A 13,357-nucleotide genomic window follows, 5' to 3' on the forward strand; every position below is an offset into this window, starting at 1 on the left:
TCAAGGTGCACATGCACCTTATGTGGGGCCCACCACAATGTTTTTGATGGATCTACTTCATCCAATTGGTTTAGGGTCCCTATATAGGGGCCCTAGCCGAGTTTGGGGCACATGTGACGCCCAGGTGGGCCGTACTACCCATTTTTGGCCTTATCTGGCTAACACTAGAACAACAACTAAATTGGCCTAATAGTTGGTCTCAATGGTTAAATGGGGGCCTAGAGCACATTTTTCGTTCGGTTGGCCATAACTTATTCCTTAAGGGTTGTTAATGGGTGTATTGCCCCAACATGACTTGAAAATTCTACTTATAAGTTATCTTATCTTAAATTGTTTGTTGAGTTTTACCTTTCTGACTGGTGTCGAGTTCAACTCGGCTCCTACGGTCCCCGTTAGATGTCTTTAATGGTGACAAGAAGTCCCGACCTACACTTGTAAATTTTAAGTCGCCTTGTTAATCGATCTCAGTTTCCATAAATATAATTTTAAGAGGTAACACCCGTGTACCAGAGGTACGGGGTGTTACAATATCTATGTTATATCCTTTTGAAGATCCACTTGCATCCAATCGCTTTTCGTCTCATTGGAAGCTCGACTAAGACCAATATGTCGATTTGGTACAACGAGTCCATCACATCGTCCATAGTCACCTTCCACATCTCAGCACCAGGCTCACCAAGAGTCATCTAAATGGTAGACGGATCCTCTTCATTTGTAACGGAGCATATCCGATATTGGAGTCATCCATGTACCTCGCCGGTAACCTGCCATTATGCAGTGTGATTCTTCTTACAGGTGGCTGGTCCACCTGCTCCATATCTTTGTCCACGTGTCTCAGCCTTCATGCCCTGCCCGCTCACGTGGCCATGCCCAGCATGCCACACATGTGCAGAGGTGGAATCCGCCACAGCCACTGTAGCTCCACCTGTTGATATGCTCCCAATCGACCTGTAAAAGTTTTTGAGTCTCTGCGCTTTCATGATTACCAGTACCCCCTTAGATACTTTAAGGACACCATTAAATTCGATGAACTTACAGCCCATTGCCTCAAATGCACTAAGAGAAATTAGACTCTTCTTCATATTGGGAATGTGCCTCACTTCAGTCAGGGTATGCTCTATCCATCAAACATCTTAATGAGCACTGTACCAATAGCTATAATATTACAAGCAATGTCATTGCCCATAAACACCTGTCCACCATTGTACTCTCTATAACTGGTGAACCAACTCCATTGAGAAGTCATGTGATAAGATGCTCATGTGTCTAGAATCCACTCGTCCCTATGATCATTATATAAGTGTCTGATCATAGACACAGACAAGACAACACCTTCACATCCACTCGAATATTCTTCGAATGTGGCAACATTGGCCTCCCTGTACGAAGTCTTAGAATCTTCTCTCTTAGATTTATGATTTGTACAATCCTTCTTCATATGTCCTTCTATCTCACAATTCTAGTACTCTAACTTACCTTTGTCCTTGCGCATGGACTAATTAGATCTTGACCTTGAAGATCATGTACCTCAGAATTTCTGCACCTCATAATCAGTGCATTTGAAGAGCCCCCTATGGTACCATTTATCACTCTCATGGCCTTACCCTGAAGAGATGAGATAATAGTGGCCACACTCAGGGATGAATTCCCGGTGCACAATGAGTCCTTGAATTGCCCATATGAGGCCGGCAGAGAGTTCAATAAAATACATGCCTAGTCTTCATCTTTGATCACCTCCTCCATGTTTAACAACTTGCAATTAACTTGTTAAAATTATTGATGTAGGCCTCCACATCTCCTCCTTCTATCATCCTAAAGTTGAACAACAGCAACTTCAAGTGTAGGCGATTTTCAAAGGACTTTTTTGGCATATACGTCCTCTAACTATGCCCACAAACTTGCTGCGATTTTCTCCCTCAGAACATTGTAGAGAACCTCATTCATGAGACAGAAATGGACGGAGGATAAGGCCTTCTTATTCAGGTATTTCAATCATCATCACTCATAGATGGTTTCCACTCCTCAAGAGTATCATCTTCGCCTTGCTTGGTTAAGGAATTGATCATCTTGAGCTTCCATAACTCAAAGTTGTTTTTACTTAAGTACTTCTTGATATCGTACCTTGGACTTCCTGCTATTATTAGATCTCCTTTTAGATTTAAGCCTGCACCCCAACGGTAGCTCTGATACCACTTGTTGGGAGAACCACGGAAGCACACAGAGATGAATTTAGGATAGCAATCCAAAAGCACCAAGCAAAAAAGGAGGAGAACATAACAATTTAGCATGGAAAATGCTTTCGGAAAAAAATCACAACACAAAGCGATAAAAAAATCACTATGAAAGTAGAAATTACAAAGAAAGAGGGCTAACCCGATGCGAACAACCTCAAATCTCACCCTTACTACATCCCTTTGAAACCCTGGGATGATTTAGAAACCCTTAGAATACCTCCCAATCCCGTTTACAACCATATATATTGCCTTAGAAAGAATCCTAAACGAAATCGGAAACAAATCCCGCAATTTTGCAGTTTTGCAAAAAATCCGCGCAAAATCCGTCGATGCCATCGAACTAATCCTGTCGATGGCATCGAACAAACACCTCAACTGTCCAAAGACAAAACATGATTTTTTGAAAATTCTCAATGGCATTGAACGCCCATCGATGACATAAAAAAAATTCCTAGTTAGTCCAACAACCAACTGAAGAAAATCCATAAGACAGAGATGGGATCGAGAATTGTTCGATGCCATCGAAGGTGACATCAAACAGACTGTCGATGGCATCGACAGGCCTAATAACAGAATTGATTTAAGACATCTATTACAACATTTAATGGTGGGTGTTCAATCACCACCGTTTTCCTGTGGTGTGGTCCACATGAGATTTGGATATGCCTTGATTTTTAGAGCGGATTAGGTGAGGCCCTTATCCGTCAAGGTGGTTGAGACCCCTGACTGTAGGGCTCACAGTGATGCATGTGTCTTAAATCCACACCATCCAACCATTTTCAAATTTCATTTTAAGGCATGATCCAAAAAATAAGCTGACTTAAATCTTAGGTGGATCACACCACAGGAAATAGTTAGTGATTTAATCTTATGTATATGTGGTGCATGGGCTAAGTAGACCTCTTCCTTTCTTCCCTTTGGAATTCAACGGCGTAAAAAAGATGGCATAACGATGACAACACTATTTTATTCTGTTTTGATAAAGAACACTTCCCATTTTAACTCTCTCTCTCTCTCTCTCTCTCTCTCTCTCTCTCTCGTAGAGAAGTGATGTTCTTCCATGATTCTGCATATGGAAACTGGTTTGTGTTGTTGTTGTTGTTTTGCCCATTTAGTTGATTGGAAACCCCAGTTGAGTCAATCAAAACCACATTTGAAACCTTCCTAGGGACTACAGTGATGTTTATTTGTTATCCAACCTGTTCACAAGGTCACACAGATTTGGATAAACGAAAAAAAAAATAATCAGCTTGACCCAAAACATGCCCTCAGGAAGTTCTCAATGGTAGGGATTCAATCCCAATGTTTCCTGTAGTGTAGTCCACTTGAGCTTTGGATATGTTTCAATTTTGGGTTCGTATCCTAAAATGAGCTAGAAAAATAGATGGACGGTGTGGATAAAACACATATATCATGGTGGGCACCACAGAGGCCTGACACTAGGTAGCTACATGGTCTGGGGACACCACGCAATACATGAGGTCATGGGTCCTCGACAAATAGAGCTGGGCACGGGACGACTCGATTTGCCTGACTCGACTCGTCCAACTCATTCAGACCCGACTCGACCCGAACTGGATGGGTGAGTCGGCGTAGGCCTCGCCCAATCCGAACTCAAATCGAGTCGAGTTCGAGTTACCCAGTAACTCGATTCGGTTAGACTCGACTCGATCCGAAACCGACTCGACTCAAATTCAGGTATATAAATATAATAATAATAATCCTAAGTAGCTCTAATCTTATATGTTGCACTCGATCCCAAACTCTCTCTCTCTCTCTCCTTCATCCTCCTCCTATTCCAAGCCCGACAACCACCCACCACCATTACCACTCTCCTCCTCCTCTCTCTCTCACCTCTCCACTCCCTGCCTCCCTCCTCTTCCAAACCCGACAATCACCTACCACTATCACCGCCCTCCTCCTCTCTCTCTCTCTCTCTCCTCTCCACTCCCTCCCTCCTCTTCTAAACTCGCCAGCCACCCACCATCATCCCTACTCTCTCTCTCTCTCTCTCTCTCTCTCTCTCTCTCTCCCACATCTCTCGATTCGAATCAGTGCCAATTAGAACCGACTGGATACCTTTGATTGGATCAGACTCCGTCTAGATTAGTCCGGGCCATAACCAGACTCGGATCGATTCAGGCATGCTAGACTCATTATTGAGTCGAGCCGAGTTTGGGTTAGGCCTATTTCAAAACCGGATCGAGTGGGGTCAGCCCTAACTCGGTCCGACTCGATTCGATGCCCAACTCTACCCACAAGTTTGGGAACTCAATCTGATAAGGCTGCACCGAAGAGTTACCCACATTGGCTGGTGTTTCCTCCCATGCCGATACACTTTCCAAGCCATGTGGGGCTACTCGCGGGAGTAGCCAGTCCAATCCTTCTCTCCCACACGTGAAAAATGTAGATTCGTACCGTTAATATGATGGGCCATGCCTACTATGTGATCTATGCTCGAAAAACATACGCCCTGGTCATCAGGTGAACCACACAGCTACAACGAATGCTGAGCACCGGTCAAAATGTTTCAAGCGTCCATTTCATCACACAGATGAGACCCACCTGATGACCAAACCGGCGAGTTTCAGTCCGCTGCATGCAAGTGGTCGCCAAAACAATGCGATGAATCGCATCTCATCAACACATGCGACATGGGCACCTGTGTTGAGAGTAGTAGTACAATGCCTACTCGCATTTCTATCTTCTCACTCGCATTTCTATTTTCTCAGAAGAGTTTTGCTAGAATACACTCCTACGTATTGCAATAGTATACGTCGGGACTTAGCCGTTGGATGGAGCTATTTTCAATGATAAAGACCGTTTATAAGATGAGTCTTAACATGGATGGTAGATTCTAAAACAAATACGCGTTTTAAATGTTTCAGTCCATTGATTAGTTAAATCTTAATTAGACCATTCATATTCATAAGAGAAGATCCAAGTAATTAAAGGTTCAAATATTCAAAAAAAATTTTAAAAATTTATTTTTATTTCTATCCAAGATGCGATCCGTCATGTAAACGGTTTGGATCGTCTAAATATGATTCAGATCCAACGGCTATAATCCGTGCTTATGCTACGGAAATACATCGGGATGTATTGTAGCAAACCTTTTTCAGAGAGGTAGGGACCAAGACCAAGGCCAATGGTCAGAAACAAAGCAACGATAACAAAACAGATAAAACCGCCATGGCTTCTCAGCTACAGCAGTACAGAGCTGCTAACCTGCGCCATGGTGCGCATCCAAAGATCACAACCTTCCTCAGCCCATCACCCACTTTCATCTCCTTCCCATCTCTCTTCCACAGACAAACTCGCCAAAAACCGGCTTCTCTTCCGACTCTGAGAGCGAAAAGGAAACCAGACGAAGAAATGGAGAAGAAGAACGTGAAAGAAGAAGGGAAGGAAGCTGTGGTGGGAAAGGAAGAAGAGGAGGTGGGCCTCATCGCTTTCACGGGGAAGGTGCTCCAACCGATCCCTGGGCCACGTATCGGGAACAGCTCGATGCCGTGGATTCTCGGCGTTCCGTTGGCCTATGTCGGCGTCTCAGTCATCGTTGCCGGCGTTAATGCAGCGAGGAAGTTCAGATCACCCCAGGTGAGAAGATTGATGGTATGGATGACTTGTTTATGTGCCTTGCTTAGTGGGGCCCATGTGTGGCGACGGGCCTGATGATGGTCCGCTAGATTCCAGGCCCTGCGTGGATGGTTGAGGTTCCTAAAATCTAGATAATTGGTGAATTTGAATGGTTTGATGGTCTAGACAATGAATGAACGGTTCTGATCATTCGATCATCACTTCATATGGGCCCCATATGGCAATGCATGATTGAAGCGTGAGCACCTCCCTGCCAATCGCGCGTCGTATTCCGTTACCGTTAAGATTTTGATGATGGATGGCTAGGATGTTAAGCATGAAAAACATTTAATATACAACGTAGATATATGTGTGACATCCGGACGGTCCACTTGATGGGCCAAGGTGTGCGGATCATGTGGTTCAAAAATAAGGATGTCTCGCTCATCAGGTGGCCGCAGAGTATAGAACAAATGCACTGGACGATCAACGTAATGCGGCCCACCAGATGGACGTACCTGATATTTGAGTCATGATCTGCATAACGTGGCCCACCAGATAAATCAATCTCGCACACATATACCCAATATTATAGAATGTAACAATATAGGGTTATAATCCTCTGGCTGCTTAACTTTTTGGCCATTGCCAAGATAGTGCTTGCTTTGAGATATTTTCATGTCAATGCCTGTCATTTTAAGTGGTTAGTCTTACCGCCCATAGTCTCTTATGGATAAAGATAGAATATCATATATTCTAAATGACCCCTGTTTAAGGACGCGGACTACGTACCATCCAACATTGCTCATACTCCTTGCTACTGAATGGTGCTTGTGGGCCCCACCATAACATATATATTTTTTAATCTATTGTACATCTATTTTGCTACTTATTTCAGGGCACGAGGCAAAAAGTAAAAAACATGCAAAGATCAAGTGGACCACACTACTGGATTAGGTCACACAGACTTAGTTGAAGGGAAAACATAAATATCGATGTGATCGAAAACTTCCATAGCCCTAGAAGTTTTCGACAGTAAGCTTCAATTCCAATTGTTTCTGGTGGTGTGGTCCACTTGAGCTTCAATTGTAATTTAATTTTTGCTCACACCTTAAATGAGTTGGCAAAATGGATGGATGGTTAAGATCTCATCAATGGTATCAATAGGCCCCATTGTAAAGTTCTCCGTTCGTCCTCACTTGCTATCATTACATGGAAGGATAAAATCATCTTTTACATGTGAAAATGGAGCTTCTGCAAGGCAAGCAGATGAGAATTCTTCATGTTTATAAATAAACCTCTCCTTTGCGGCCTTAAACTCTTGCTAAGCTGGGCGTAAGTGCTAGATAGCATTCCGGTGTCCGCCGAGCGCAATGAAGGCACTTCTCATTGTATGCGCGCACACGTATGCATGAACTCGCTCAATTCGCAAAGTTAGAAGCCTTTGCCCAATTTACTTCTAATATTGATAAAGCCACTCAAAATCCTTAAATCCAATATGAGTTTTTCTATTTTGACCTGTTCTCTCACAGTGATCACATGAGAATGAATAAGAGGCTCGTGGGTAATGAAGTGCTTCCATTCTAAGCATGAGTGAAACGACTTGAATAGTTGTATCTTGTGTTGTTTAGCCATCACGTGTACAAATGGATAATACTTTGGTCTTAGTGTATACGAGTCATTGAAAAGGATCAAATCCATACACAACTTATCTAAACCAAAGTAAAATAAGCTGTTATTTAACTTGACTATATTTTTAAAAGCATAGGTACTGATATGGAAATCATCTAAAGGCAGGCATTTATTTGTCAGTGGCCTAAAAGATAGGCGGCTGTACGGCATTGTCTCAACAATATATGGGGATTGATTAAGTACGTTCGAACGTACAGTAGTTTTCATGCTCTCAAGATCTGCGGGGCCCCACCTGTCATGTTTAATTGTAATCTGAACCATGCATCTGGTGAAACTCCCCATTTTTACAGTACATGAATCATTTTGATTCACAAATCAGTTTTGAAGTATCACACCGATAACTGTACAATTACATATAGACCTATATGTTCAAGTGGTGTAGCCCAGCTGAGTTTTTAAATGGCCTAAGTCTTGGTTTCTCCCTTTATCCTGGTTGGACGCAGCTGATGAAAGGGTTGGATGGCATGTATACAAGATGGTTGACCATAAATCCCATCTAGAAGTTCCTGCGGTGGGGATCACCCTCCCCACTATTCCCTTTGGTCTGGCCCACCTGAGTTAAGTATCAGGCTGAATTTTAGGATCTAGGACTAATATTTGTATGTCATTCATACATCTCAGTGAACCCACAGAGCTAAAACGTATCAGGATCTAAACTATGGAAGAAAATGATGTGTAGCCTCTTATTTCGGATAAATTATCGGGTATCATATGGAGCTTTGCACTGTACACTCGGGTATTCAATTACTACAAGTGGGGCCTACTCTTCCCTAATCCAGACCACTGCTCTGTTGTGTCCCTCATGGATGGAGATTGGGAGATACCAGCCACCAATATTAAGAATATTCTCAGTTGAATGTGGACCGCTGTATATATTTTCATCTCGACCGTCTTTTTTGAGGATACAAATTGAAAGGCCAGAAGTCTCCTATATAAGGTGCACCCCATTAGGATGAAGGCATCTGTTATGCACCCCACTAAGTGGGCCATAACAAGTGAATATACAGGTTTTAGGCGTAATTGTACATTCATCCCTAAGGTGTATCCCACCTGAGTTCTTGATAAGGATGATTCTTGGGATGTACAATACCAATGAGGAGGTGCATCAGATTCATGGTTTGGATTACACAAACATCATGGGTGGGCCCCAAAAAGCTCAAATGTACTGTAATTACCATGCATTCCAAACGCTTGTGATCATTGCCCATGGCATGTCATGCATGTAACAAACAGCCAAACACGTCAGGCATGTTCCATCCATAAAAAAAGGCTAGATGTTTGTAGCTACTGATCGTTTACATATGGGCCTTTCATGTTAAATCTGGAACGTCCAATCCTCATCTCTAGGTTAGAAGTCCTGGTTGAATGAACTTTCTCTTTCCTTATCCTCTCGCTTGGGAGGATGTGTGATATCCAAATCCCTTAGCTACTCACAACGTTGGATGGTTTTGGTGCATGAAAGGTGCCACATAGCCTCTGTATATCTCTTTGAAAAAGCATGCCAACGTCCTTTCATTTTCTCTCGTGACTAAAAGTCTCTTCATCTCCAACACCCACGCGTTTATATGAAGTTCTCCTGTTTTTGCTGCCCCCTCTCCCACCAAACACCGGTTTCTCTCTCTCTCTCTCTCTCTCTCTCTCTCTCTCTCTCTCTCTCTCTAAAACCACAATGATGAGCAATCCCAACCATTAAAAAAAAAGGTGTTCAAGAATTGCCTAAATCCGGTCGGTTATTTTTGCATGCCATTTTTTAATGGTTAGGATTGCACGGTCATTGTGATTTGCATATGCATATGCATACACGTGCATGGAGACACAGCTCACAAGCACAAACATGCACATGTTGGATGGTCCACAAATTTCACAATGTTGGTCTTACTTCAATTCATTTGGTTGCAATCTATGGAATTTTTGTCACGTCATTATTTCTTGGTATCGGGATTTCATGATGTGTGCAATTTCACAGTGTGGGGTCATGTTCCATCTTTTATATTGGAATTTGTTTTTTTATCATTATTTTCGGATTCTAAATGCATGGATTTTGATTTCATGTATGAGTTTTGATAGAATACATCCTGACGAATTGCTACAGGATACCTAGGACTTTAGCCTTTGGATTTGAGTCATCTGTCTAAGATTCAAATCCTTTATGTGATGGGCGTCACCATTGATGGAGGATAGTTTAATACACACACACACACACCCTTAATCTGGGATATTGATATTTTATCCCTTGACTCTTTTTCTATGAACATGGAGAGTTGAGATATTTTAATATAAAAGTTTATAGGATGTTTTTTATCCAAAAATTGCTGTCCAGTCGTGCTCTGAGAAGTGAAGTTATCAAAGAACTCTTATAATTTTTATTTTTATTTTAAAAGAGGTCTCAATTCCAACTGGTTGGAGTATAAGTAATAGTCCAACCAATAGATAACTTCCAACCATTCATGTATATATGACATCCAACCTATCCAATAAGTTGGCCCTATCGTGGAAATCATATTTTGAAAAACTCAACAATAGTGAATCATTGAGTGGACCACACTTATGTTTTGCTATTTATTAATGAATGAAATTTGTTTTATATGGTATGGCCCACTCAATGAGTAGATAGGGATGAATTTTACACTATGAGATCTTCATGATGGGGCCAACTTATTGGAAGGGCTGGATGTCGCAAGAACTTAATAACGTGGAAGTTTTCATTAGTGTAGATTAAAATTTGTCATCCAACTAGTTGGACTTGAGACCTACACTTTATTAACAGGTAATGAAGTTAGGAAATTTTGGAGCCCCACATGCTATTTATGTGTGTGAACGCTCATGCATGAGTGTACGCTCTCATTTCCTTGGCTTTGTCCACTGTTGAGTTGGTTTTAATTAGGGTGTGGTATTGACTCAAATATAAAAATTAATACATTTAATTTTAGAGTCGCTACTAGTTGAATAAAGCTTAAAGTCTATGACCGGTTGGAAACCATAAAATCGCTTGAGCTTAGGTGACTCTCGCAGTTAATATGTGACTATAGATTCTAAATAAGGGCCTTTGTGATAAAGAAAAAGGGGTTAGGTACCTTTTTTTGCCAGCATTATATGCATAATCTACTTTATGGGATTTAGCAATTTTTAAGAGATTTGTCATAACTTTAACTACATTATATTTAGCCATACTTCATAGGATTTAAAATTTTAGGTAAAACAAAAGAGGAAATAAATAGTATGTAGCTTTACTTATTTGGGTTTAACCAATAGGTGAGCAAATAAAATAAAAAAAGGATGTAGGTAGAAGAAGAGAATTGCAAAAATGAAATAAAAGTGATTGTGTACTACCAATGTTCTTGGGATGTGTGAAATAAAATGCAAATTGATTTAATATGTGAGAAGGAAAATGGGAGACAAATATCCTTTTCTATAAAAGGAATGCTCTAATATCCCTAATTTCAATCCTGCCATGTCTTCTATGACTTCTTTGATCGAGAATCTCATCTTCAGTTGGGCAAAACTCTTATGTAGTTGAAAATCTCCAGATACTTTGGAACCTTAGGTAAAGGATACACGTGCATCCTACACACCTAAAACCCCCCAAAATCCTTCATGATGTTTTGCTAACGCTGACAGCATTTCCCTTACTGATTTTAACTCCCTAAGTGCTCGTTGCGGTGTGGTTTAAATAAGCATAGATAGGAGGTCCTTAAACGAGTGCCTATGGCTTAAAGGCTTGTTTTCATCGGCTGTCATGACAATCAAAGAATAAAAAAAGGTGGCCTACGAATGAGGGTAATTGTGTGGATAGGTGCTCAAATTTACCTTTTTCATGTGCCAATTACTACGTACACGGGATTTTCATGGTTTTGGGAGCGAGGATGTATGACCACTATTTACTTTTCTTTGGATTTGGTTTTGGCCGATCGAGTCTGATAGTTATTTTTGGGAGGCGCTGAGGATTCTTTTAACTTTGTCCAGTTAGAGTTTCTTATCATTTGAGTTGGGCAAATGTGGCTTGATCAAAGGTGTGCATGGCCGAAGCTTTTAAACAATTTGGATAATTGTCCGTTATCTTATTTCAATGAGATGCAGGCTTGCTAATCTGAATCGTTGCTCATTCTTAGGTCGGGCCAAGTACCCTTTCCTATCCAATGGGTCGTATGAAATTTTACGGCTTTCCGTACCGGTTGGAAATGATTTTATCAGAGTGGTGCACGTTTCGTGTTTTGGATGGTTCGGACGATTTGATTAAGATTGGATAGGTCAAGCCCTTGATCTGTCGAACTGGTCCATCTGTTATTCCAAGACTTGCCTAACTCGTAGGGTCTTTCAATGGGTTCTGAGTCTCTCCTAAACATTTTGATTGAATTTTTGTCGAAGTCTAAGAGTAATTTAATCTCATTTTGGATGAGGAGTTTACAATATAACATCCAACCTATTAATATGCAACACACCATGATAATCAACGAATCAAAATCTTGTCAGTAGGATTATTACATGAGCTGAATGTGAATTTTGATATTTCTGAGTGGTTTATATTATTTTTTATATTGTGGCCCACCTTATATTTAGATGGACCAAATTATTGTTCGTGAACATCACGTCGGATTACATTTATTGGACAAGTTTGATATCATACAAATACCACATAAGCCCCACAATTCTCCACCTTACCACTTTCTAAAGAAAGAAGAAGACCTTAGGTGTTATTGTAATTTCTCTCTTCAAAAATCACTTCCCCTGCCATTTTGGTTCATAGAGGCATTATTAAGTAAAATCAGAAAATTTTAAGGAATTTTGCGGTAAAAAACCAAGAGTTTTTTTTTTAGATATCCACGCCCACAGTAAGTCCATCACATAAACGGCTTAGAGTTGTTGGAAAGGACCCAATCCAACTGCTAAGTATAGATGAATGATACTACAAGACATTAGACATTAATATGTATTCTAACAAACATCTAGCTCTATTCATTTTAATAGTTTAGTGCTTTGGAGCCATTATGACAAACACCAGCTAGATTTTGAATTCTCGTGCCAGATATTAAGTCAAATCATATTTAAAATTCTAAGTATTTCATTATATAACTCTATATATATATATATATATATATATATATATATATATATATATATATATATATATATATATATATATATATATATTTAAAAGCTTAAAATTATTTATAATTCATAATAAGCATTTTAAAATTTCATTTTTAGCCAGATTTTCCTATGACATCCCCAGAAAAATTAAAAATTTGAAAATCCCCACGAGAAATTCCAGAGATCAAGAGCTACAGAAAGTCTATATTTGCACGATGGCTGTCCTATTTTTCTAAGATGAGGTGTGACTTCAATGCACAACAAGAGTCACATGAGATGGTTGGTGGGGGAATATATGAACAATGTCAAAAATACTCGTTTGAAAATGCCTATTTTAAAACGTCCGTTAAGATTCCTCACCATTATTGGAAGGTGGAAGAAACATGTACAACGTTTTATTATTTATTATTATTTTTTAATTTTTTGAGGTAAGCTGGCAGAATTTTCAAAACAAGGTGATATTTTGTCATAAATTGATGAAAATATATTATTGCATTAACGGCATGAGAAAATCCCAAAAGTTCTGAATTTTATTTTATTTTTATTTTATTTTATTTTTGTTGATTTTGATATGACAAAAATTTTAAATGTAAAACTGATTCACTTTTACATTATACTTAAAATTTTAAAATATTTATAAACAATATAATATTTTTAAATAATTTATTGGGATTTTAACCACGAAAATGCTGATTTTACCAATAATGCTCTTGCAAACTGAATTTACTAGGCAACAATTATTGGAGAATGAAATAAATTGATGA

At 39.9% G+C, this 13,357-nt stretch overlaps 2 protein-coding genes across 3 annotated transcripts in view; one reads left to right on the forward strand and one right to left on the reverse strand.

The window, feature by feature from the left end:
• The window catches only part of LOC131235577 (uncharacterized), a 58,451-nt gene that overhangs the window by 3,044 nt on the left and 42,050 nt on the right, over positions 1-13,357 (reverse strand). The gene's annotated exons all lie outside the window — the stretch shown is intronic.
• The window catches only part of LOC131235576 (carbonic anhydrase 2-like), a 29,599-nt gene continuing 21,625 nt past the window's right edge, over positions 5,384-13,357 (forward strand). Inside the window, exon 1 of one of the 2 annotated variants that reach the window (XM_058232782.1) lies at positions 5,384-5,834. In XM_058232782.1, the coding sequence (XP_058088765.1) occupies positions 5,427-5,834 (408 nt within the window). In that variant the 5' untranslated portion in view covers positions 5,384-5,426. Of the gene's footprint in view, positions 5,835-8,956; positions 9,116-13,357 lie in introns of those variants that run through there. The other variant, XM_058232783.1, reaches the window with a different exon arrangement.

The sequence above is a fragment of the Magnolia sinica genome, chromosome 19 (assembly GCF_029962835.1).
Source record: "Magnolia sinica isolate HGM2019 chromosome 19, MsV1, whole genome shotgun sequence".
Lineage (NCBI taxonomy): Eukaryota > Viridiplantae > Streptophyta > Magnoliopsida > Magnoliales > Magnoliaceae > Magnolia > Magnolia sinica.